A 27840-nucleotide genomic window follows, 5' to 3' on the forward strand; every position below is an offset into this window, starting at 1 on the left:
AATACAAAGAAGAAATTGTTTTTACATAATATTCAGTAAAGACAAAGAAAAGTAAATTAAAAAATTAAATTATTTTTTTGATAAAAAGGTGTCAATAACAAAAACAGCCGTCGTGGATACCAAAGGTGATTATCAGGAGTCCGTGCCATTGCCACCGTGCCCACCCACCACACCGCCCTATCAGAGGCTGACCAAAGCGCTTCAATGCGACCCAAGATGTGGACACGAGGTAAGCTAATAATATTAATCAATTTTTTTCCATTAATTTAAATTATATCTATTTCAATTGATTAAATTGAACCCTTTGTTTATTTTTACGCTGTATATATAGTCAGGGCAATACATGACTATTTTTTTATAAATGAAATTAAAAAAGTTAAAAACAATTTAAAAAAGTCAAAAGTTATGCTTATATTTCTCACCACTCACCCATATCATGGGAGCTAAAAGACTCTTCTAGTACATATCATAGACTTGTCTTAGCATCTAAAATTAATTTAGATGTAACTCTAAACATTTCAAACATTTCTACTAAAATAATGTTCGTTTATTAAGGCATTCTCAACCTGTAAAAGGGATACAGACTTCTTAGGTAATATAGTACATAAAATATCAGTAATTGACCAAAATTTATTTTGCGATAAAGTAGACTCATTACATGGTGTATCTTGCCTGGTAAATAAATGGATCGCAATTTCCAATCGTAATCTTTCAGATTCGTCTTCAGATGCAGAGTTATCTATAAGGCTATAATCGTCTCAAAATATCTTCTCCAAGGTGGTAGTTCTAGTTACAGAAAATAATAAAAATCACATGGATCATATCAATATATTATGGTACTTCATGGATCACATATTTCTTCGCCAAAAAATATTTCACAAAGCCAGCGCAGAACATTCAAAAGTATAATTGCAGAAATAGCGTATATAAACACACTATCTAACAAGTCGCAATCAAATCTTGATTGCTAAAACAATACAATGTTACCAACTTATAAAAAATTCTGGTGACACTTTTTATATGAAATTTTTAAATTATTATTTTTGGATACTTTTTATGCAAAAGCTAAATAAAAACGTAATTGGCACTGTTGACGATAGAAAGATAAGATAGAATTAATCCATTAAATATTTTCTATGTTTTTATCCGAGATTACAGACGAAACGACTTCAATGTCTTAAAGAGCAAGTATTCACTGACTTGATGGAGATAATAAATATAGATTTTGTGCATTCACTAAGCTTTATCTGATAGCTCAATAGACAATATCAAGGAGATAACAGCAATTAGTGTAACTCACCACTCTCGGGCAAGTTTGAGAGCTTCACATTGGGCAATATGTGTCCGAGTGCAAATGCTGACAGTTATATCAGCACATGTCATCTCAACGCTAACCATTCAAATTTCATACAAACTGTTTGTACTTTTAAAGTAATGCCTCGTTTTCACTATGTCATTTTCAATGTCAAATATTGTCAGTATAATGAAAACGGATAGTCATATGTTGTGATATTCGCATTCTTGTCATTTGACACACTAGTCAATTATAATTGTCATAGTTAAAACAAGTCATAAGTACATGACGCCCATTCGTTTGATAAATACAGAGTAAGCATTACACTTTCTTTATAGTTAACCCATTCGTTATTAATTGAGAGTGCAACCAATACACAAAAACAGAAAACGATTCAGAAAACAAGTTATAAAGTTTAAAAATTTTTGTTACTTCTTGATTACACTCCATTTATGGGATAAGTAAATGCCTTATTCATTTACCCAAATTGTATTAGTTTTCTTTTAGTTTGAAAACTTACATCTCTTAAGTAATATTCGTTATACGAGTATTCTTGTGCCAAAACTGCTAATTTTTGAAACATTGTAATGTTGAACTCAACAGCGCATCTACGACCGCACTTAAGTATATCTGTTGAGTATTATTCTCAACTTTTCGATTATAAATTCTGCTATAAAGTGTACTCGAAAAGTTCATAAAGCCAGTGTCGTATGTGTTGGTGCACTTTTTTGTGGGAAAAAGTTGTTTTTTTAGATAAACTGTTAAAATTTTTCAAGCTGTTTTCAAAAACAGAACTTTAATTTTTATTTTAATAAATATAAAAAACATTTTATCATTATTTTCTTAAATGAAGTACACTCACTAACAACGTATTTATTTAAACAAATTCAATTAAATGGCAAAAGATATTACAGGTGCAAGTGCAAGAAAGTTTGTCTTACTTTCTATTATAAAAAAGAAAGTTCCATTCCTTTTGGATTATAATAAATGACTTTTCTTTCCTCTTTTTGGCGTATGCAACTTTGTAAATTTGTTGTTCCAAATGAAAAGTTTAACTGAAAATTGGTGGCAACAACAGATGCAAAACCAACAATAAAACGTTCTGGAAACAAACATCAAATAGCAACCACCGAAGTTTCAAGCAAACACATAAAATAATTACCCATAAGTCAAGTCCCGAGGATTTGAGAAACTTTGCGGTTGTGTACTAAAAATTATAAACTTTGGCAACTTTTGGTAATCAATTAATTTAACTGTAATTTATTAGTTTGAAGTGGTGGATGGCTTCGCATCCCACAGGAGAAATCAAAAATCGACAAAAGCAGGAGAAGGAGGAGAGGATGTGTTCCCAGCATTAAGCAAAACTTTCAAACTTTAAAGTTTGTTGCTTGAAGACTTCAAAATTAAAATAGAAAATGTGAAACTATGAAAAGGTAGCTTTCCACAATTTTCTAATGGATGTAAATAAATTTCACCTATATGAACAACGATATCATAATTAGTTGTTAATACTTAAAATTATAATTAACATAAATATAACCACATATAAAATATAACTTGGCATTGAAAACATTCCAAAAATAAATAGGGGTAGAATCATAGGATACTTTAGTAAAACTACAATAAATTCATTGGTTAAAGATAATAAATAAATAATTTTCCTATATAGCCTTACATCACCATAGAGTCAACTTATTGAAAGCCACAATTCCAATAACGTTTGATAGATTAAGGTCATAAAAACTTTTCCAGATACAATATTTATGCATAAAATTGAAACTGCAATTAAAATATTGACAATCTTTCATATACCACTCAAAATGTTTTTAGAGAATTTTTTAACAGAAATTTATGCATAAAATTTAATTTATAATGTCAGTTATGAAATAAGTCACTAGTTACCTAATAGAAATTATTGTATTTAATGGAGAGTTTTTCGAACAGTAGTAAATTGCAACAACAAAATTTTTATTATTTACTAATTCATTGAATTTTTGGCTGACCATACAGCTGTTTCGAATGTTGCCAAATACTCATCATCAGTGGTCTTATTTGAAATTATTTCTTATATTTTCTTATTCGTTTATATCTTATTTATTTATAATCAATTTAAGATTGAATTAGATTAGCCTAATATGATCTTCTTCTGATCATATTTCATTATTCTTTTCTTCCTTGTTCTGTTGTCTTCACTTATTTGGTGCTGTTAACTACTGCCTTGACTTTTGCTTATTTTACTTTAGTTTGCATAATACTTTCTCTCTCAGATCTGATGAGAGTAATTTCATGAAAATTTTTGGAGCAACGACATCCATAAATGATAATAAGTGCATGATACATATATTAGCTACGTTTTGTCAAAGTTTTAGTGAAGACTGAATATGAAAATCCATTTTTGTTGAGTAATTGTGATGCACACACGTAATACTGAAAAATGTGTACTTATGTATATATGTATATTCTGTCAGGATGAGAACGCAAGCCTTGATGACCTGATGACCAGATAACCTGCCAACAACCTGAACATTGTTTTACTGAGGACGCACCCTTTACCGAAGTAATACTTGCTTAAAGTGTAGCGCTAGTAGCGACTTGTTTCGATCACACACTACTTTTCTATCATAATATTTGAATATATAACTTAATACTCGCTTTTTTTTTTGGTATCTATTTAGTTCAAAGCAGGAATCTCTAACAGAGCAGTCTTCGTCTAGCATCCTTCTTTCTGTACCTAATTTATCGTTTGTACTATATAGTCTCATATAATCAAAAATTAAATGTTTTTAGTTTTCAGAGATTCTTTGTTATTGTGGTATACATTATATTTTGGAGTTACAAATCCAAGTTAATATTCTTCACCCTTTTGTATTCTACGAGATTCTACTGCTAATATGCTAGGTATTAGTTTTTTTTGTTTTTTGTCCATCCTAACAATTATTCACATGTGACTTTAAACGTGTTAAACTGACCTATACTTTGTATCCATAATTGAGTGTTAGCATGTGACCAATGGATTAATTTTCTTGGGATTTCGTGCCAATATTTCCAACCTCCACATTTAAAACACCTGCCACACAAATTCAACGAATAGCGCCAACCCGAGCGAGCAAATTGCTGATTGTTATATTTCTGTGTAATTGCATTAAGTTGTTGTTGTTCTTTTGTGTAATCGTGCCACAATTTTTGAATTACATAAAATTAGTGGGTGTCTCAACTGAGGCAAATACTTTTCAGATAATTTGTAGGCTTACCAAAATTATAAAATACAAGTGGTACATGTGATTTGTGCAAGGTCTTCGCCTGCTTACCCCCTGAAAAGCACTAAAAAGACTATGGGGCTTAATGCAGAAAAGCCGCAGTCACATTTTCCATTCACTGTTTGTATTATGTTGGAACCTTTTTGTTTTATTTCCTTTAATTTTTTCTTTTTACAGAAAAAAATTATTGCATTATTTTTTTTCTTATTTTTTTTTTTTTCGTTAGTTGCTTTTTCATATTTCAATTTTTTTTCTCTTCTAAATTTTCCAGTAATTGGATTTATGGTGGAAAAAAATGCATTATGAAATAAGTCATTAGATCTCTTGTTTTTGTTTTGTTTCTTGATTTCGTTTCTTTTTGTTTAATTTCTGCTATTTTTTCAAATTTTAATAATTTTCAAACTATAATTGGCCATTATGTTTTCACATCACAAATTATAAACGTGACAAAGTAGCGGGAATTCAGTTCTGCCTGTACATACCAAAAATTCAGCTTCTTATGGTATAAAATTGTAGACCACCATTCCTTTCTTTCTACTGCTCATATGTGCCCACTTACGAGTTAGAATATTCCTAAGGTAAAGCATGCCTGCTGTAACAGGCAACTGAAATTCAATAGTCACCACTCGGTACTCGGTACGCTTTCTTGTTCCTTTCAATATTTCTCTGACTGGATACTGATATTGAAATAATATCCATGAGTTGATTTATTCAGTCAGTTCCTTATTAGTTTTGATATAATGGTAAAAGATTGATGTGAAACCTCACATCTATTTTTGATATGGCTTGCTATTAATCGACATGTCTTCTTAATCGCTTAAATATCGGTCTTGAAAATTTATGGTTCATTAGTTAGCCGAAGAGAGCTATTTATATTTGCAAATTGGCAAAATGTTCCTGCACCTACCTTGCAATGCATTATTTAGTCTTCCGTGAAAATTTAGATATTATATTTCGCTTGAAAATTTGTTCTTTTATCTTTTTTTTGTCATAATTATTCATATATTCTTTTTTTTTAATTTATTTTTAACCGAATTCATTTTTTTTAAGTTATTTCTTTCACTCCAGAACCAAAAGCTTTCTTCAACATTTTTTCTTCCTTAAATTGCAAAAATTTAATCAGACTACCACTTAGCGAATTATAAGATGAGATATTGGGGGGGGGGGGTTTGCGGCGCATGGCCATGTACAGATGAATGAAAAGGGTGCTAGAGGTTAAAATATCGGAGTGTGGATAATGCTGCTGTGTGAGGTAATGCCGGATGAGCCTAAGGTAGTCATCGATGCAAGCATATCTTAATATCGAATTCTGCTGTTATATTTTCAAATGTGTAGAGCAACCGGTGTAGGTCATCGTCGTTGTCTAATATTAGAACTGTAAGCCAGCGTGACAATGCAGTTTATGTAAATTACTTCCTCTGGTCAGCGCAATACCTATTCCAATCGTGGTATGTGTTGAGGTAGGGATCATACTTTGTCTCTATTTTTCATATGAAGAGTGTCATCACTAATCCATTCTTCACTATCCATAGACTTTTCTTATAACTAAACGTTCAAAGACAGTATATTACTTAGTTTTCTGCCGCAGTTTCGTATACAAATGATTAGAAAGTGTGTTTCTCATATTAAAAGTGTCGTCGTCTTTCTTCACTGATTCAAAGACTTTTCTTATAACTAAACGTTTAAAGACAATCTATAAATTAGTTTCCTACAGCGATTTCGTATATAAACGATTAGAGAGTGAAAAGTGTCATCGGTTTTCTTCACTGATCCAAAGACTTTTCTTATAACTAAACGTTTAAAGACAGTCTATAACTTAGGTTTTTACCGCGGTTTCGTATATAAATGATTAGAGATTGCGTGCGTTCACGTTGAAGAAATTCTAAGTTCCACAAAGTACATTCAATCTCATTAACAAATTAAAAAGGAATCAAATATAAAATAGGCGGGCAGAGTCGATTTCACACCTAATTTTCTTGACGAATGGAAAAGACAAATTCTTTCCTAACTTTTAATTGTTAACTAAATACTATAATTTGCATAAGTGGAGGCGGAGAAGTATAAGGAGGAAATGGTTAATAATTATGTGACCGCAATGTAATACAAACTCATTAATAGCACTTAAGAATAAAGGGCAGGGTAGGAGGGGCTTGTTATGTTACTTGTTTGTTAAATGGCGATGAATAGCGATGAATAGCAGAAAAGCAAAATACCATAAAATATGAAAGTATTTATAGGAAAATATATACGTTTTGAATTGACTTTACACTTTACATAAACAGTGGATACATACGATGACGGTTTAGTGGTAAAAAATATATGTGTCTCATAGTATTTCGTTCATAGTATTTCCCCTTTTCCACCTTTCACGTTTGCTTTCGTTTCTCGCATTTATTAGGAAAGCCAATAATTTTGTTTGGGGTAACAGAGCCCTAAGCGTTCGTTGTTGACGTTGTTGATGGTAACACATCCACACACTAACATATAGTTTGCATTTGTTTTTATATTTTTGTTTTGTTTTGTTTTTTGTTTTATTTGCGTTTCTATTTTTGTTTTTGTTTTTCTTTTCTTTGTTGTTATTATTGTATTTTATTATTTAACCTTTGTTGTTTGTTTATTATCTTACGTTTAGCGTTCAATGTCAATGCCAGTGTTAAGGTGGTATTATTTCGTTTGCGAATACACTTAACCACCACAACTCTGTGGGGGTGTCACGGGCTGTGGGGGTCATAGGTTTGTTGACAAATTTTTCGCTCGTTTTGTTTTGATTTCTTTGTTTAGTTTTTTTGTTTATTTTTGTTTTTTTTTTCATTATATTTCTCGCTTTTGTTTATATACTGAACTGCAATTACTGAAGCGCTTATCGCGGCTAAGTATTTTGTTTTCTAATTACATTTTAATTTTGCTGCGTTCAGTGGTTCGGCGAAAATAATACGAAAAATACATGCCATGTTCGCATTTCCTTAACTGTTAATTTCATTTTTCAAAAAAATGAAATTTATTTATTTAATAATGAATAATTTAGTATAATTGTATAATTCATTAGAGTGTTTTTTACTCATGACTAAAACTTCGAAATAATTAAATTAATTTGAATTTAGTTTTTTCTAATTAGTCTTTTTTCAAATATTTATTTAAAGATTTTCATTAGGAATTATTTTCTTATTGCTGCCATTGTTGAATTTATAATTTTGTAAATCACATCGCAATATACATTTATATAATAATATAATTGACGTACCCAAAAACATTCTTTCGTCCGTATCCGAAAACTATGTACGAATGAAAAAACACAATTTTGCAACAATAACGGTGTTGTTTTGTGTAAATAGCACTTAATTTACATTTAAAAAATATTTTTTTCTTTATTTTATTTATTTTTTTTGCGGTAGATGGAAAGCATCAATAGCCAATAGAAGATTTTCTACCGTTGTGTAAAAGTTTATTCCCTTAACTAAGGAAGAAAGTTAAAATAAAAAGGCTTAGGACCTAGAAGTTTAGGTTTACCTAACTCAAAAAACAAAAGCATGGAGAAGGAGGAGGATTATTGCGAAAGAGTGGGATGTAGGGTAATTGTAGACTTCGTAACCAGAATCACAAAAGCGATTATAAAGGGGGTTGATCGAGGCATCTGAAGATTTCGCATTGAAGTATAAAGTGAAGTATTGGAAGAGCTTGTAACGCATGGCTAGCTAAAGGTCTAAGGAAAGGGTACTGGGAAACGTCAGAGGACTAGCGTAAGGAGGTACTAATCGATACGAGTAATCTGAGCTTTCTTGTAAAGAAATGGGTCAGTTTGCGGAGGACCAAATGATCAAAAAGAAAGTTTTTTTCCATTTGAATAGAACTAATTACAAACTGATTACATATCAAACCTTCCATGTAGAAATAACAACATTTTCATTATATATTGTTTTTGTATTAAAATTTAAAAAAGTTTTTATTGCATTGATCACAACATATTACTTTTATTTTTATTTTTAACATTTCGCATAAATCAACTTCACAATTTATTACTATTACAATTTTGGTCAACGATTAACATAGCTGCCAGGTCTATTGGAACGATCTAATCAGCATCATATCAATCAAGCCTTTCAGACTAGATTCATTATAACAGAGAAAAAATATCAAAAATAATATTTATTCGCATGAAACATTGTACTATAGAGTATTAAATGTATTAAATTTATATCCATCGCATTTACTGTCAATAGTGTTAAAGGAATTGATATTTTAACACTTTTTAACCACTGCTATGGGTTACTTAGATCCAGTTTTCAGCAGTTGGGAATGTAATTCGTAACTTACTTTATTAATTATTCAATATAATAATCTGATGAGGTGTTCATGTTTATTTCGCCTCAATTGGATGCTTTTAAATATTATAAAATATATTTAGTTTTCATATTATAAAAACTAAAATTAACGAGACCTAATTCATACTCCTACAACTCATGTCGTCACCACACACTCACTTAAAATTAGGCTTGCAGGTCATAGGGTTGTATTTGCCTCCAATACTTGTTATGATAATTTTTTTTTTTTTAGATGAAAAGTATTGAAAGCCATAGTCTGAACTTGCGTCGTAAAGGTTAAAACTTGAAACCCTTTTCTGGCAATAAAGTGGGAGGCAGATTTTAGAATACAGAAGTCTTATATTTAGACAATAAATATATCCAAGCTAAAATTGGAAACAAGTGAGGACAGGAAGTTAGAATGTTCTTGATATGTAGTAATTAGTGACAAGTGAGGAGAGTAAGTTATGATGTTCTTGCTATATCGTTATTATTGACAAGTGAGGGGAGGAAGTTATAATGTTCTTGCTATCCTGTAATTACTTATTTAAGATGAACTCTGTGCAATGGGTTGTTGTTACAACGATTGTAGAGCGGCACTACAAGAGAGATGCGACAATAGGACGTATTCAACAATTTTAAAATTTATATAGAATTGACTTTTTTCCAAGCATCTATCTTTCAGAGTGTATGAGTAATATTAAATGAGTCGGTGCATTTTTCTTACAGAGGTATATAGTAATTTTGTTTTGAAATAATTTTAGTAACAGAATAGTATCTTATGTATATAAATACATATAAATGTTTTCAAAATATTTAAGGAAAACATAAAAAAAATAAATAGATAAAATTTTACAATTTTAATATGTCGGGTTTTAAATTTTGCCGGGTTTTAGACCGTGGTTTTAAATTTATAAACATTGAGATCGACACTAATACAATACTAATTAATATTTTTATTAATATTAATAATAATAATATTAATAATAAATAATAATAATATTAATAATATCATTATTAATGTTATTATTAATAATAATAATGATAAAATTAATAATATTATTATTAATAGTATTATTATAAAAAAATAAATACATAAAATTAAGTTAAAAATAATTTAATTTTTTAATTATAATAGAGAAACTTTAGTAATTTTTTTGTTTTTATTAAACTCACAACACTTCCATATTTATATCTTCATATTATATATCAACGCTGATTTTATGTTCATTATTTGAGTAGCTAACCAAATTCTTATCGTTTATTTAATATTTATCGAAAATTAATCACCCTGAAATATTATTTTGACTCCATTGAACACATATAAACGTAAAGAATTCAATTAAACATGCAAACAACACAAATGCATAAATATCTGTGCGTGTGTAATTTGTATACATTGATAAAAACAACAAAAATAAAACAATTGGAATTAATGGAACCTAGGATTTTGGAAGAATAAATGCAATACGAGTATTACTATTCTACCCATTCGTGCAAATAACGGAAGCATACAATCACATAAACACACACAGCAATACACAACAATACAACAATAGTCTCATTTATAGTCCAGCGCTCAATTGTCATTATTTGGCAAGTCAAAGTGTGCGGGTTGTTGAAGTGCTAAAATGTATGCTTCAACTAACTTTGTTTTTAGTTGCGGTTCACGTTACTAACAAAACAGAATTAATAAATAACTAAGAATAAATTTCCATAAACTGTTTTTCGGCATTTCACTTATTTCGCTTATTTTGTAAGTTTTTGTATTATTTACTGTGTACTGTTGTATTATTGTTTTTTGGTGATGTTATTGCTTTTGATATTGTATTTGTTTTTGTTGTTGCTGTTGTTGTGGTTATTATTGTTGTTACTTTAGTTTTTGTTGTAGTTACTGTTGTGGTTGTTGTTTGATGTTTCACTATGAGTATTTTTGGTTGATGTATGTATGTACATATATGCTTTGCATATGCTGATCATGAATAAAGTTACGTTATGTGTATACACGACTCAAATACAGACATACATAGCCTTTTGCTGATTGCCAATAGCCGATTGTCGTTCATTTGTTTCTATTATTATTGTTCTTATATGTTGTTATCATAAATGTTGCTATTTTTGTTGTTGTATTTTGTAGTTGTTGTTGTTTGTATTGAATTAATTATTTTCGTGATTGTGGGTACACCTTATTTAATATACAGTCATTTCAGTTATTGTGATTTTAATGTTTATATTCAATAAAAGTAATAATGAAATTCAGTAAAAACTTCATATATGCCAATATAAATAAATTTTGGTCGCCTACAACTGTGGCTGTTTTCTTTCAACTACCATTAATGCCAAATGTAGTGGTACAACAATCGCACATTGTTTTTGTTGTTGTGGGTGTTGTTATTGTATTTGTGTGTGAACATATTTCAATTTGAGAATATTTAATGGAAAAACAAAATCATCAAATAATCAAAATAAACTTCCTAAAATTGTGGTTTTGCTTTAATTTATTGGTTTTTGCTTTTTGCTTCTTACTTGAGTTATGCTTTCCATTGTCATCATTCGCTTTAATCGTCACAGTGTCTGCTCGCTTCTGTTTGCATAGGTTTGTATATGTATGTATGTATGTAAGAGTGCGTGCGTGCGTGTGTTTGTGTGCATTCAGCAAAAATATGCTTTATTTACGAGTATTATTGAATTCTATAATAAATAAAGTTTGAATTTAATATGCTTTAGTTACTGTTTGTGTGAGTGTCGATTCATGTGTGTTTGTTTATGAGTGTTTATGCATGTGTATGTATGTGTACTTAAGTACTTGCATACCTATTTTAAGCGTAATTAATATTCCATTTCGCTTTTAATTGCGGTCGTCAATTGACTTTGCATTTAGCACGCAAATACAAATGATTCACATTTAATGTTTTAATATTTTAAATAGATTTTGCTGATTTCTTATATAACTTTTCTATATCAACAAAAATTAAATATTATTATCCTTTTCATATATATCCTCTTTATATTCAATAATAATTTATTTAAGGTCATATCACATATAGAGATTTACAGCTTGTCAAACGGTAAGTTAGCTAGTTTATGTATTAATTATGCCATTTAGTGATTACATTATTAAGTTGACGAATAGTCAACGGAAGTTTATGCTCTTTTTGGTCATAACTATCGACGACTATATACGCTTGCCCGTGGTTTCTCACCCGGCTTTATAACCCACCCCCCGACCACTCAACCCATAGCACCAACTAACCATTCTAAAATAACTCACCTTATACAATAAATATTCTCCGGATTAGTGATAGAAAATCTTCTCCACTCATATCTAAGAGGTCTGAGGAGGTCCACGCTAATAAATGGTTTTAGTGTGGGTAAAAGCCTTTTATTAAGTACAAAATTTATGTCATATAAAGAGTCACATCATCATTTTCTTACGTATACTATTATTTTGACACTTTTTCATGACTATATAGAAGACATATCTATTTTTGTGTAGATATGATAACAATTCCATAAAATACACATATGAAATGTAAAAATACACTTATTTGCTCATAAAAGGCACTGTTTTGAATAAAGTAGCTTAGTTGACGTGACTTTGTGTATAACATGGGCAGTATAGTTGGCCAATTTATTTAAACTTTATAGGTCCATTGTGGCATCAATAATTAACTTTAATTACTTTTGCACTATTTCAAGGTCCTAATAAAGCATAGAATGTTTTTTAGCGGATTACTTCTGTAAGGTTGCTAAAAACATAATTGCTTAATATATTTATTTGACTTGAGTTAATGCAGCTGTTGAAAAAATGTTCCGCTGTGTTTACTTTCTCTTCATCTAAACATCTTCTACAAAATTCATAAGAAGGCATTACTAACCTGATCGTTTATTTACAAAATATACCATTTCCGCTTATAAAACACGCGAAACACAATTTTTAAAAAATTTTTCAATGCAATCAATCATTTTTACAAGCATCTAAATATCATTTATTATATTAATAAAAGCGTACTCCTAGTCTAATAGCATATTGACCAAATATAGATTTACCAAATATAGAATTTTTAGAACAGTTTTCAGTGAAATATATCATTGCTGCAAATAATTTAGCAGTGTTATTGTATCTCTACATTCTAATAAATTTACTTCAATGGGCATAAAAACGCGTTACCAGGTGTCAACCTGACGGAGCATCCCTCTCCAGTGCGATTAGTGTCTCTCAACTTGATCATTCTACCGGAAATACGATTCTACTTTTACATCTTAATTCTCCAATTGCCATTTTAAATGACTTTTTCATTAGAGCATCAAGATCCATTCTCGTTCCATCAAAGCTCCTGGATGTTAATTCACTAAATCATATCAATATCATGATAAAGATTGTTCAGTTCGTGGTTCATTCGGATACGGTCGTCTAGTCGTAAGTTTTTTACGAAGAACTTTTCTCTCGAAAACTCTCAGTGCAAATTCATGGGTGTCACCAACTCATAAAGGACCAAAGATCTTATAAAGAACGATTCTTTTATAATTCTGGGCGATACACAAGCACAGATAGGATGAACGACCACTACATTCAACTATCTACATTTACTGAAGGTAAACGCTTAGACTGAGAACCACACCAGTCTTAGTTCGTACTTACTTTTGTTCAATGTTAGAATATTACAAATATTTTGCAAATTCTGCTTTAATAGATTTTAAATTTTTCAGTTTACTTCAAAATTTCTTTTTATATTTAAAAAAAAAAAAATAAAAATAAAAACAAATTAATATTTCATATATATAAAGTTCAATGCCTTTTTACGCAAACGAATCGTTTCAGTTGGAAAACGGAAAAAAAATCTTAAGTAGATAATCGCATTACATTTTATTGCGAGGGAATGTGCAAAAGTTTTAAACGACAAAGATTTCAATAATGACTTAGTTGGCTTATTTATTTCTGAGCGCAAATAAAAGTTCCACAAAAATCAGTTTGTGTGTAACCCCAACAACAACGAAAACAAAAACAACAACAATATAATCCCAATTGACAAATAATAAAAATTCCTCAGGTGTTCGACCACAAAAGTAGCAGTAGAGTTGGCAACATCATGCCGAACAATACTTCTTGTATAAAGGTTAATAATATTGACCCAAAGTTGTCCTGGGGGAAAACTTAAATTGCTCTGATATGAGCTTGAGTTCTTATCTAGGAAATACATAATAACAACAACAACAAATCTTATAAGAATATCAATAACAACTGCTGTGTTCTCTCTATTTTTGCGGAATATTTTCTATTTTGCAAAAAATGGAAGCAGGAAAAAGTTGTATCGTTTTATGTATTTTCTTTAGAGGAAATATAATTTAAAAAATAATGAAGGTATTAAAATTATTTCAAAAGTAGTTCATTAAATTAAAATTGCAAATAATCTTAATCAGATTTATTAAAATAATAAAAATTGTATTAAATGGTCTTATATACGTTGAATAATCGTAAAATATTGTTTTATTTACATTTTGATATACTGTTTTATTTATGTGCTTAAATAAATACTAATTACAATGAGATAATGTGATGACTTTTAAGGTACATGCCCCCAAATAAACATTAATTGCAATGAGATACTTGTTTTTAATTGAACAAAAATTTTTATTAATTGAAAAACAAATTTCTTGAATGGAAACAGTTATGTTTGTATATATAAAATATGCTATAGGGCACACGATCAGCTTTTAAAGAGTTGCCACACAAAACAAAAAATTGTCTTATTAAAACATCATCTGATTAGATATGTATATTTTTTATAAGTAATCAGATTAAAATAGTTCAATAAATATAATTCTTTTTGAATGATTTTTAAAATTCTCCCTAAATTTGTTTAAAGTATCAATTGGAAATATATAAATATAAAAAAAGCCATTCCGTAGTATTCATATTAGGACATCTGCCTCTATCGTTCTACCCTCCACATGTAATACACTCCTATTCTGTAACAAATCAACTTAGTTATTGCTCACAATCAGGGAATGAAATTTATGCCATAATTGAGGGCATACACATTTTACTTTTTTTATTTTTATTTTTTTACAAAAAGTAAAAAGTTTTAATAAACAAACTAATTAAATTAGCGTAGAAAAGTCAAGACGACAATAAATTCCGTAGCATTCCAATCTTTTCATTTGCCTATAAGTGAGCAGCAATCCGATATGCGTTCTACGCAAATTGTTGACATCGAGTTATAAATTTGCATTAATTTCATTTAATTTACTTAACTAACAAATCACAAGAGCAGTAAACACATACGCAGCGACAGCGACGGCGACAGATGCAAAGACTGAGGCAGTGATAGACTGTGATAGAAGAAGAAGCGAAGGAAATCCTTGTGCTCGACTCTTTCATATACAAGCGAGTGCGCTTGTTGTCGCAGTGCATATGAATTTAATTTATTAAATTGTTGACATAAACAAAAGGTCAACCAACATTGCCAGAGCAAAGTGTGCATCTATACGTGAGAATATTATCAACTTGTTTGTGCGTATATGTGTTTTTATGTATATAGGTTTGTGTGTACATCTTCTCTCATTTCTTATATGTATTACAAGAGATAATGTAAAAATTTAAATATTAAATAAACTAGGAATTTATGACACACAACAACAAAAACAGCATTTTTTTTCTGGATGCATGATTTTTGTTGTCAATATTTGTTGTTTTTTGATGTTGTTGTTGTTGTTTTTTGTTGCGCAAACAGCAGCACGAATTCAACTTGAACTAATACATGAAGTTGTGAGAGCGTATGTACGAATATATGTGCGAATATATTTATCTTCGCACAAATGACACAGTTAAGTACATTTTAACCTAACAATATTACATTACTTAGTAGCGAGTTGATGTGACTTCTAATAAAAAGTGCAAGTCAGATTGGAAAAGTGCTGAAATTTGAACTTACGAGTTCACCATACGGGTACTCAGATAAATCAGAAACAATTATAGCTTATAATCATAACTAAAGAATTGTTTAAAAAATGTTTAAAGATTTTGAAGCGAAGAAATGGAAATATTTTTTAAAAAGTATTAAAATATTGAATCGTATCGAATCTATTAAAAACATTACTCTTAAGTTGATATCTATATCTCTCTCCGCATAACCGAGTACCCCCGTATAGCAATATGTTATTACATTACTTAGAAGCGAGTTAATGTGACTTCTAATAAAAAAATACAAACAGATTGAAATAATTTTAAGCTTTAACCTTATGAGTTCACCATCCGGGTATCGGCTAAACAAGGAGCAATTTAAAACGTTATAACTACTAGACTGTTCAAAATATTTTTTATAAGATTTTGGACCTAAGAAATGGAAATATATTTTTATCAACATCATCATTGGCTAAACAACCTTTCACCGGGAACTATTTTTTAACAAGTATAAAACATATTGAATGTACTGGGTCTGTTAAAAGAATTACTTACAAATAACTACAAAGCTGAGGAACATGTATTATCCAATATATAATTGGTGATCCAATCATATATTCACTGCTACAAATCGTGTCTTATTCAGTATAGTGACGTAGCCAGGAATATGCCAAGGAGGAGAGAGTTGTTCCGACTAGAAAATATAGGTGGGGGTTATATATGGATAAAAAATTGTTGTTAGTTTTTAATCTGAGTATCTACCTTTAAATTAATAATAGTGGCTTTATACGTTCTTGGGAGAAACACAAGAAGACAATAAAGCTCTTAAAAATAATTTTATTTGGATACATTTACTATATATGGCATAATTGTATTCATAAAATTAGAGCTAGTTTAAGCATGCAGATAAACAATTGACAAGCTAAACCGGTTAGCTGATATCACTCGTATCTGGTTTTCTGGGATACAAACTTTGAAGGATATGGAAAAGCAGGCGTCTTGTTCTGCCTTGGTACTTCCCTAGATGTACCAAATTTATCGATTTATCTTCACCTAGAAGGCCTTAAGAAAGGTACTTACCTCTACTTTCTTTAGCTGGTCAATAATAAATAGAAGACACTTAGATCATGTGTACCTTTCCGGTTAACTTGGCTCTCATATAATATGGTCCTTAAATCAATACAGCAATTTTATTCTTTAAACTTATTATATAATATAATTCTTATACAACAATTTTGACCAGAAAAGATATTAAAATTCGCATAGAAACGGGACTTAATGGAATGCCATTAGGGGACTTATCTTATCTTCTCAATCATTTACTTAGTTTTCATTAAAAACCTTACCAGTTTTATTAAAACGGCTATACCCTGCTAATCTAAAAACTCAAAATGAAAGTGTTTTACTGAAGACAGTTAGGTGTTAATATAATAAAAGCTCAATCGTTTGCCCATCACATTATTCTAGCAAATTCTACAAAAGCCTCTACTGGAGGCAATTAATCTAGTCCGAGCTTAACATATCGGCAGCTTCTGAAAGGGTTTTGGATTTTACTCGATGTTGACTTTCCTTAAAATTAATTAAAGCGTTCAATGTGTATTTACTCATTTTAAAATTAATGTGTTTCTTCTTCTTCTTCTTCTTCTTCTTCTTCAGCATTGTCTTATTATTATTTATTATTATTGATTCAAAGAAATTGATACAACATTTACAAAAATTATAAAATTATCCTCTTTAGTATATTTGATTTAATATTATTCATAAAAATGTTCTTACTAATCTAACTTACATAAAATTTGCTTTTATTTCTATGATTTTAATATACATATATACACATATATAATTCAAAAAATGTTAAATTTTATTTGTTCTTTTTAGGTGACAATTGGTCGACGTATTGGACTCTACAGATTTTGTGGCGACATTGGTCGAGGCAATTTTTCAAAAGTCAAATTAGCAGTACATCAGCTAACTCGAGGTAAAAATGAGAAAACTTAAAGTAGAATTCTCTTTTTCAAATCAAAAAATAAAAAATCAATTCTTTTTAATCTAAAGCATAAATGCATTAAAAATAATGACATAGCCTTTTTTGATTAACATATCTTAAGAATATAAAGATACAAATACACAGAAATTGCTTATTCACACAGAAACAGTTAACCGCAATACTGGAATCTAGATTTAATTGATATCCACTCGACATTTTTGCTGATGCAATCTGCAATTAGCCATTTGATAGTAAAATGCAAATAACAAAATACATTATTCCTTAACAACGAACATTATTCCTTGAAGAGTATCACAAGAGTTGGGCTCCGTTTTTAAGAGCTACATAATCGTACAGGAGCACAATAATGGACACCTAAGACACTTTTCTTAAACAAATATAACAATAGCAGCTTAGTCCGCATCGGTGGACATTATTTTCCTGGCTAGTATTGCTGACATTGATAAAAGCGTTGGAAACAAAATTATTTTATTTTGACCAAGACCTTTGTGAATCTCATTTATACTAACGAGCTTTGCATAAATATATTGCAGCCATGCAGTATAAATGTGGTTAGATTGATGAGATCCTTGAGATCCAGGATATGATTAGAGAAATACATTTTTTTATTATTAAAATGAATGGCTGTCTAAAATATTTTATAAACAAGAAATCATTTTCTATTTTCAGACAAAGTAGCCATCAAAGTAGTTGACCGAGGTGGCTTAGATGCAAAAGCCTTGCGAATGTTGTCAAGTGAAATTGCAACACTTGAATGTGTTCACCACCCAAATATTTTAAGGTGAGTAATTTGTAGCGACCTGGTGAATAAGCGTAATGCATTTATTTTGACAGTTTCTCATCAAATTCTCTTAATTTTCACATTGTTCTCGTCGTAGCAATTTATTCCAATAAAAAAAATATATTTTGGTAAAACTGTTAAAAAATTCATTTCTCAATAAACTACCCGAAACTCTAAACTACACCCATATACAAAGAAATTGGAAATTGTAATAATTTCATTACAATATGATGTTTCTGAGAGAACAATTAAAAATGAGTGAAAGAGAGGGATAGAGAGAGAAACTCTATAAAAATGTTATTTTCAGTTAAACCATTCAAGTAGGTTAGCTAAATAAATAATAATAATATTAAAGATGTTTGATACCTAAATAAGGTACTAAATAATTTTAAACTAAATTTATTAAAATTAAAATATATTGAAAATAACAAGAATGAAAATAAACACAAACAGATCAAAGTGAATAAAATCAAATATTCTATTTCTAGACTTTTTGAAGTTGTGGAAACATTGGGACGAGTATATTTGGTAACTGAATGGATACGTGGTGGTGAACTTTACAATCACATTACTCAGGGTGGTCCGTTACGTGAAATTCATGCAGCACCTTTATTCAAACAACTGCTAATGGCAGTCAAACATATGGTAAGTAAGTCTATATAGATTTTTGTAAAAGTTTCACGTAGTCTTTTTGAGATTTTATTTTATATGAATCAGTTGGAACCAATTATCAAAGCCTTTTATTTTTTATTTTATACTCCATTAGAATCTAAAGTATACAACAAATGATTTCCAATTATCTTTATTTTGCGAAATTTGTCAAAGTTCGTTAAACGATTTTCCAGGTTTAGTATTAATTCACCATGTTGTCGTTGGCCTGCCTCTACGCCGGGCTCCCTGGGCATTCCATGTTAGCGTTGTGTGCAGGTTATGGCCTATCCACCCATATTTTCGGTCTTGAATTTCAATATTAGTAGACGTTTGGTCAGTTTGCGCAGTATGTCTCCAGAGTTCTTCATTAGATATCGTTTGTCAAAAAGTTCTTAGTTCAACTAAATTCTGCTGTTTCTCAAATATTGCATTCGTTTAAACGATAATATCAAATATAATTAAGATAAATTTATATAGAAATAATAATATTAAAACTTATTATACTTCAAAAATAATTTTTATAATACTTTTTTTTATTTTTTATCCCCATTGCAGCACAATCTGGGCTTCGTACATCGTGACATTAAGGCTGAAAATGTTTTGCTATTATCTGAGGATCGCCTTAAATTGGCTGACTTTGGTTTTAGCACACAACTTTTACAAGGTACGTTATATGTATTAAAGTATTCATATATTAACATTGGCAAACATAATAGTAATAAGTAATTCTTTAGCCTTAATCATTTTCAAGATACAGCAATATAACTCCAAAGTAGGTAGATAAAATTAGACCTAAATTACAATTCTACCCAGTCAGCTAGAACACCTTTTCGATAACTGAGAGTTATAGGAAGAGGGCTAGGTGTTTTATAGTCAGCTGGTGACATAGATGATTGTTAGGATCTGATTACTGTTTATATTGAAATTTTGTGGAGTGAGTTGACGAATGAAGACCGCATGTTAAACTTCATATCTGTATAAGTCCGAACAGTAAAGTAACAGAAGAACCGGAATATTTCTTTCCGGGTGCCAGATAATACGATTTACAGAAATTACGTTAGGGCAGGTTTACACTAGTTCAAATTTCATCCCGCGAAAATCGATAGTTTTATAAATCTTTCTCTGTAGTTTATATAGATAAAGTTTGAAGATTTTGTTCAAGTATTATTAAATCAATTTCTGTTAGACTATCACAAAAAAAAAAAATTTATGAATGAATTCGTCAGAAACAGAAATTGATGTATTATAAAAACAATTAGTCTTTAATTATTATCATTATAATTATTAAATTATCACTATCTGCTATATCCAGATGATCAGGAACTCCTTAATAAAGACATTTTAATCCTACAATAAATAAATTAATAAGGGCACATAATTTTAACAGTTTTAAACTAATTATTTTCACTGTCTCAAGAACATACTGGTTACTGTTATGTTAAGTTACGGTTATATATTCTTCAATTTATTTGAATTAATAAATCTTTGTGAACCCATAAAATCCAGTTTTTGTTGTGTATCTAAATTTTATTTAGATGTTAAAGGTATACTAGGATTGATATTTAATTTAAATAACTAAAAAATATCTCCATATAACATATAAAAACTGCACACTTTAATCTCCTTGTTATTATAATAGAATTCTCTAGCTCTCGCTCTGCCTTAAGATGTTCAAATTATCCATCCTTGAAATGATGTATAAGGTTAAATAGTCTTTTTTTATTAAAATATTTGCATATAAACTTTGAATTAGTTTCCATAAACCTCCGCCCCCTTTTAATGATATTATGTATGTGCCCATCCTTATAAACAATACTCTGTTAAACTTATACAAAGTCGAAATATATATTATTAACGCCTACCGTATAAAACAAATTTTAATTTGTAGTAATATTAATAAATTTAATTACAGATTTTATATGATCTCTGTATGTATGGACTTGTTATATACATATATTACATTATAACTATATACAATTAACCAACTTAACTCTTTGTTGTCTCAATTTTTCAATATAGGCAATCATCGCTAAATCTATTGAGTGTATTATCAAAGCACACAACCCAGATATTTGGTTCTACTAACACTACTAACACTTTAGCAATCTTTTACTTCTTTAACAATAGAATTCGTTGTAACTTGCAGAATGTGAAGAATTTTCTGCTATAAAAGTTAATACACTTATTTATTTTTTTTCAATTTCTAAATTCTGGAAGATTTCTTCTAAAAAATGTTTTTTAAAAGAATTTTGAATTCACTATGTTTTATGATTTTGGTTCTAATTTACGCTTCATTCACAATAACGTGCCCATATTCTTTAATTCACAATTTACAACTACATACATATTAGCCTCATTAAAGTTTCATTCACAATAGTGCGAATAATAAAATAATATATTAATTCATGTTTAAAAATGAAAATAATCTATATATTTTTATATTTTTTTATGAAAACATGTTAGTATACACATTTCGTCAGTGTTCAAAAAAATAATTAAAAAATTGTTGACAGTGGTGGGATTCGAACCCACGCCCTTTCGGACTGGTGCCTTAAACCAGCGCCTTAGACCGCTCGGCCACACTGCCTGTTAAACGGTTCTTTACTTATTAGCTAAATAAATCACATTTCAAATATTTAATTACTTTCTTTTTGTGATCAACTAAGCCGATATCAAAGGAATATGTCCTTAATAAAAAGAAAAAGTTATTTTACATGTATACTATCTCATAAATATATATAACATTGAACTTTAGTATAAATTTAGAATTTAATTTAAATTTCATAAATATACCTTCTACTGCCAAATCAAGTCTCAGAGTTTTTTTTAATTTAATTTATAATCTTAAAACTCAGAAAAGGCTCATAAAAAACCAAATGTAAATGCGTATAAATGTTTTTCTCACACACTACTTGCATTTACATTCGCCACAAAAATGACCCATAAGTGTATTTGTAAACGAGTGCTGGCGCTAAGTAGAGATGAATGGCACATGATTCATGAGTCATAGCATATACTCAAGTGAGTATGAATATACTCACTGAAAATGAATGACTGGAGCAGTTCAAGCATTCGTAAAGATTTTGTGTGAGCGCTGTTGTTTGCTAAGCAAAAAATTTGTGTGTGTTTAGTTTTATGCTTTTGGTTTGTTGTTGTTATTAGTATTGTAAACGCATGTATTTTGTTTAATTAGGGGTTGTTTTAGTAAGAAACTACATGTACAGTAAACAACAAGAATTAAATTTTTGCCGACTGTGACGAAATACTCATGAATGGTTCATAAATCATTTGCATAATTTTATTCATGAGTTTAAATTATTATAAGTGCTGTCAGATGTATATATGAATCAGGTCAAGCCGAATATATGAAATAGAGAGTCAGAATGCATATAAATGAAACGCAGTCAATGATTCGAGTGTTGAGTACTCATTGCAGTTCTCTGATGTAGATCTATTGTTTTCTGTTTTCACCATACACTATGTTTTCATACCACACCATGTTCTTGTACTACACCTTGTGTTCATACAATACCGAATTAATTTCACATCTCAGAATTTTTTTTTGAACACATCAAATTTAACGTATTTGAGCAGATATAACTACAAAGATGGATACAATACATACAGATTGGTTTTAAAGCTTGTTGACACAGCTTTAGTTTATCATTGCTTCTATGAATGAAGCTTCTTCCTTCCTGGTTCAATTTCGTCGTATATTAGCAAAATTTTATAAAAATTTGAAATGAAGAAAATTTATATGTTGTTCCTTATATTAAGAAAGTTCGGAAATGGCGATTTGCGATGTATGAAGAAAGGTTTCGTTAAAAGAAATTAATATAAGTTTGTCATATACATTAACCCTGTTACGTCAATAATTAGTTCTTAAGAGGGGGTCAAAAAAATGTTAATTTTAATAAAAAACGTTACTTTACTATATGAGGTGATGTTCACTTTCGAGTTAAAGTTCTGCAATATATTAGAAAAATTTGTATTATAAAAAAAAAATATGCGTTGGCCATAGATATGACCATTTATGACGGATAACTGATTTTGTCAATAAAATGTATTTTCCCATAATCAAGACTTTTCTAGCTACTTACATCAATCCGCCTTTAAATTTACTTTAATCATAAAAATAAAAAAGTATGTTATTTCTCATGTTTAAAGGGAAAAATTTAAGGAATCTTTTATAGAGAACTCTAATTTTCAGAAATAAAAAACCCTGTAGTTTACATGTACAAAACACTTGTTTACTGGTTTTTTTTTCGTGTAAAATGGTTGATTCTGATTCAGACTATGTGTGTTAACAACAAGATAATTATGATTTCAATCCCATGACAATCCCCTGACATATTCAATTTATTGAGAGAAAGTTTGAAAATATATATCTCTCATTTCATCATTCTTTACGTTATACTTCTTAACACTGACTGATTTAATTATTTGCCATAAAAACACTTCTAATCATATCAAACTGTTTTGAATGCATATAATCGTCTTTATTGCCTAATTCCCTTTAATATTGGAATTAAAATGAAAACTTGTCAGTTTCAACTTCTACTGCAGAGTCCCCAAATCTTATCTACTCTGATTATTGTGAATAACTGCTGCGCTTAATAGAAAGAAAATATTGCTCTTAATCCTTAATAGACGCAAGCAAACACATTTTAAGACAATTTCTTTTTGTGGGAATATTTTTATTTTGTCACTTTCAGGCCATGAATATTCATATATGAACAGATTTAAATAAACAAAAGTATTATCACAAAAATAGCTTATATCCTTCTTTGCAAAACCCACAAAAAAACACCGGGGAAAAGTAACTTTATTCACAGTTCACACTTTCTTGTGTGGAATTCATGACACGTTCTTGATAATTAATATGAATACTAATTTTGCAGGAATTTATTTAAGTTACACTGCATTATATAAATTATAATTATCTTTTCCATTAAGAGCTTATGAGCATCAAATAACGCTTTTAGGAAACAACTTAATGAATATCAATGCAATGAATTTATTAAAAGGATATCATCTGCTTACTGCTTAACATCAGGATATGCTTATTTATTTTTACGAAACTAAAACTTTTCCTAAGTTTACTCACTGCTCTACTTTTTTAAGTTTTTTGAGTTGGACAATTTGTTGAATATTAGAGTGACGTATCTTAAAGATATTAATGTTAATTTAGTATGGTTATTTGAATAATAAACAGGCTTTTGCAAGAAATCTTAATAAAATGCATAGTAAAATACATAATCCAGACCCAAGATTCGCTGAGGCTAGCCTTAAAATTTATATACACAAGAAATATTTAAAATATTCACTTTTTTAACCAACTCAGCTCTGAAAACGAGCTGGTTTTTTAAACTGCTTTATAACGGTTCACAAATCTCATACAATTCCTTTTCATCTAACTATGACCATCTCTTGTATTTGTTAAAAATCAACAAGTTGTGGTCTCTTTCTCTTTCAGCATATTTAATAATTATGGTATGTCGACAAAATACTCTTTATTCTTTACCTTAACTTACTACACTTTAGTCAAAAAGTAAAACAATTATGCTTCTTAAAAGAAAAACTCAACGGAGAGTCCCATATTTCGGTAATATTTACGTGACCGACGAATTTATTCATACCTATAAAAAAAAACCGGAAGCACCCTTTTTTATTTTTAATCGAGAGGTGCACCATTTTTAGACATAACTATAGCTACATAAGTCTTACGACTTGAAAACAGATTTTAGTAAAATCAATTTTATTTAGTTCTCTATATGTTGATCCACATTCCTTCTCCAGATACCGTACTTTAAAGTTGTAAATAAAAATATTAAAGTAAACACCTTCTCCTGCAAAAGACGTCTTTAAAATTTAAAACCCGTCAGGAGTAACTCTATCTTTCAGACTTCACAACGGATTATAGTAGAGTCAGCTTCTATAAGCTGTTTTTTCACTATGAACTTTCTTCCTCTCTAGATATCTTAACTTTTAACATTGATCGAATTTAAATTGTTAGAGAAGATTTGAAGCGATTCTATAGGCAATTTAAGACAATCTAAATAATTTTTTGACAAAGTTCTAAGTTGAATTAAATTTGAATTTAGATGAAATACATACCCCTCTATTAACTATCTTCTTTTACCCATAAAACTAGGAGACTAACATCAATAGATTCTGTAATATGCAAACGCACCTTTAACATATATTATTTAATCGTGTCCAGAAACTGCTAGCAAACTTGTCCATTATCTCGATTCGACTTTCATTGAACCAAATAAGGTTTCGGATCTTGAATCAAATATTATGAGGCTTGTCAACAACCTTAATTTATCTCGGGTAGCTTAGAAGATTGTCTCCAAGGAGAGTCTCTGGTTGTGTATTACTATTTCTTTAAACATCCTTTTTAGCTTTTTTTAGAACATCATTTTAAGCTTCTTTATTAGGGCAACCTATGATAAACTAACAACTAAACGATTGTAACTATACCAATTTATTTCATTGCATGTACTCAGAAATTAACATACTTCTGATATTAAATATTTTTATAAGTGGATATAGCAGCGTGACATTAATGTCTATTGCGTTCGATATTTTATATTAATATTATATCATCTTTTTTTATTCATATCACCTCATTTATCTTTCCTTAAATAATTTTACCAAAAACTATTTTGTTGTAGGTGCCAATCAAAAACTTGACACATTCTGTGGTTCACCACCTTATGCAGCGCCGGAACTATTTTCCGATGATCATTACATCGGTGCACCAGTAGATGTCTGGGCGTTAGGCATTTTATTATATTTCATGGTTGTGGGAAATATGCCGTTCCGTGCACCCACCATACCAGGACTAAAAGCAGCTATTTTGAAGGGTGATTACTTGTTGCCAGGACAATTAAGTCTGCCTTGCATAAGACTTATACGTAAGTATACAACTATGGTCCCTTCTGCTCTACTAAGTTTCATAACATATTTTTTTGCGCTTTTTTCTCATAGAACGTATTCTTATTCATATACCTGCACGTCGACCTACCATTGACGATATGCTCAACAGTCAATTCATTACACAACCTAAACTGAGTGCTGAGCTTATGCAACATGAAATCAATTTACGAACCAAACCTGTTAAACGTTCTGGTTTTTGGGTACGCTCCAAATCGAGGCGTATGCGTAAGACGTACTCATTGCGTGAACGTTATATGGAAGTAACCAACAAACCACCGATCAACATGAATACCAAAAAGAATGATGGTGTTTTTGTTGATAATTATTTGCAGCCGATTGAGATAAATCGGGATCTACCTATCGATCCAAATAAAGATGCTTCCAAAACAAACACACCCAAACGTTCGTTCTTCTGTAGCACTCTTAAGAAGAAAGTCAGCCCTATGGAAATGGAGAAAGAGAAGCAATTAGCACATATAAATGGTTGCGAAAAACGCCAATGGAATGCTGAGGCAGCTATTGATTGTCCACTTTTTAAGAATTATGATGTCGAAACTGGAAAGTTCATAATGCTTCCCACAGACACTGAGGATCTGAGTCAACTGAAGCCGCTTGAGTTCGAAGCACGCATAATATTAGAAGAGCTGGGTGTAAATAGTGAAATGTTACGCTCATCCATACAAAATGGACCACGCAGTGACATAATCGGCGCATATCGCATCATTATCAATCGCCTGCAGAAGCAATCCTGGTTGGCACGCAAACATGTTGAGCTCGCCTTGCAAGAAATGCCAAAAATCGAAAGAAAGGTGGAACGATCTTGTTGTATACTTTAAAATGTTTTCACTCCATAATGTGTACTAACAGGAACAGCACAAGAAATAGCAGAAGGGATAGCGTAGCTTAGAATATTTCGGTGCCACATTTAGTAAAATTTTATCTTTAAATCAATTTTTAGTGTTACTATATACATACAAACATACATACATATATATTCTGAGTAAAGTAAGTAGCATTAATTGATCTCCGATTTAACAAGACAGTAATACCAATAAACAAAAGTCATAAAGCGAAAAGAAACCAAAAATGTACATGAAGTGTAAGGAGGGAGTATATGTGTATGAGAAGATTTTTTAGTCTAGTAAATTGTTATAGTCGTGCAAGAAATTGCTGTAGTAAAACAAATGAACAATAAATCCGGAAGGAGTAATAGAGATTACATACTCGTAAATAAAGGACAAAGCCAAGAAAATAAATTATAAATATATTTAAATGTTCTGTGTACCAATAATTGATGGTCCACAAAATTAGCGAAAAAAAAACAAAACAAGGCGCAAGGGCGCTAAAATGTCACATTGTCTGTATTTATGTTTGCATGTAATTAACGATAAATGAAATAAGTATTGTTTTCCTTTTTCTTATTTAACGAACTTTTATACATAATTTGTTAATTATTAAATGAAACATTTATTATTTATCGCATATCGTTTGAAGACACAATAAAAAGTATTTTGAACGTCATTGGTCCACTTTTTTACCGAAACCAAAAGAGAAACGAACAAAATTACTGAACGTTAATTTTGCATAGTAAATTGTCTCCCATGGAGTCGCAGACCTATATTCTTTTTAAGTTAAGTTACACGATTATTTATTAATATTTTTGAAAAAATAAATTAATTAATAAATGAATTATTTCGAAAAA

At 29.9% G+C, this 27840-nt stretch overlaps 1 protein-coding gene and 1 non-coding gene across 2 annotated transcripts; one reads left to right on the forward strand and one right to left on the reverse strand.

Moving 5' to 3' along the window:
• The first annotated feature begins 59 nt into the window (after positions 1 to 59).
• LOC119662744 (sperm motility kinase 1) lies at positions 60 to 27840 on the forward strand. Its single transcript, XM_038072489.1, has 7 exons — positions 60 to 229; positions 17632 to 17731; positions 18431 to 18542; positions 19031 to 19187; positions 19749 to 19857; positions 25874 to 26116; positions 26190 to 27840. Exons 3-7 carry the CDS (start codon positions 18487 to 18489, stop codon positions 26972 to 26974), a joined length of 1350 nt encoding a protein of 449 aa, XP_037928417.1. The 5' UTR covers positions 60 to 229; positions 17632 to 17731; positions 18431 to 18486; the 3' UTR covers positions 26975 to 27840.
• Positions 21701 to 21780, reverse strand: Trnal-aag. Its single transcript has one exon. It is a non-coding gene; the product is annotated as a tRNA-Leu (tRNA).

Source organism: Teleopsis dalmanni, chromosome X (assembly GCF_002237135.1).
Source record: "Teleopsis dalmanni isolate 2A chromosome X, ASM223713v2, whole genome shotgun sequence".
Classification (NCBI taxonomy): Eukaryota; Metazoa; Arthropoda; class Insecta; order Diptera; family Diopsidae; genus Teleopsis; species Teleopsis dalmanni.

What these genes read in the sequence shown, in the direction of transcription:
- LOC119662744 (XM_038072489.1), top strand. Translation starts at nt 18,487, where the DNA reads ATGTTGTCAAGTGAAATTGCAACACTTGAATGTGTTCACCACCCAAAT. An exon ending in TAGCACACAACTTTTACAAG is followed by an intron (nt 19,858 to 25,873) that starts GTACGTTATATG and finishes ATTTTGTTGTAG; the next exon opens with GTGCCAATCAAAAACTTGAC. An exon ending in GCCTTGCATAAGACTTATAC is followed by an intron (nt 26,117 to 26,189) that starts GTAAGTATACAA and finishes TTTTTCTCATAG; the next exon opens with AACGTATTCTTATTCATATA.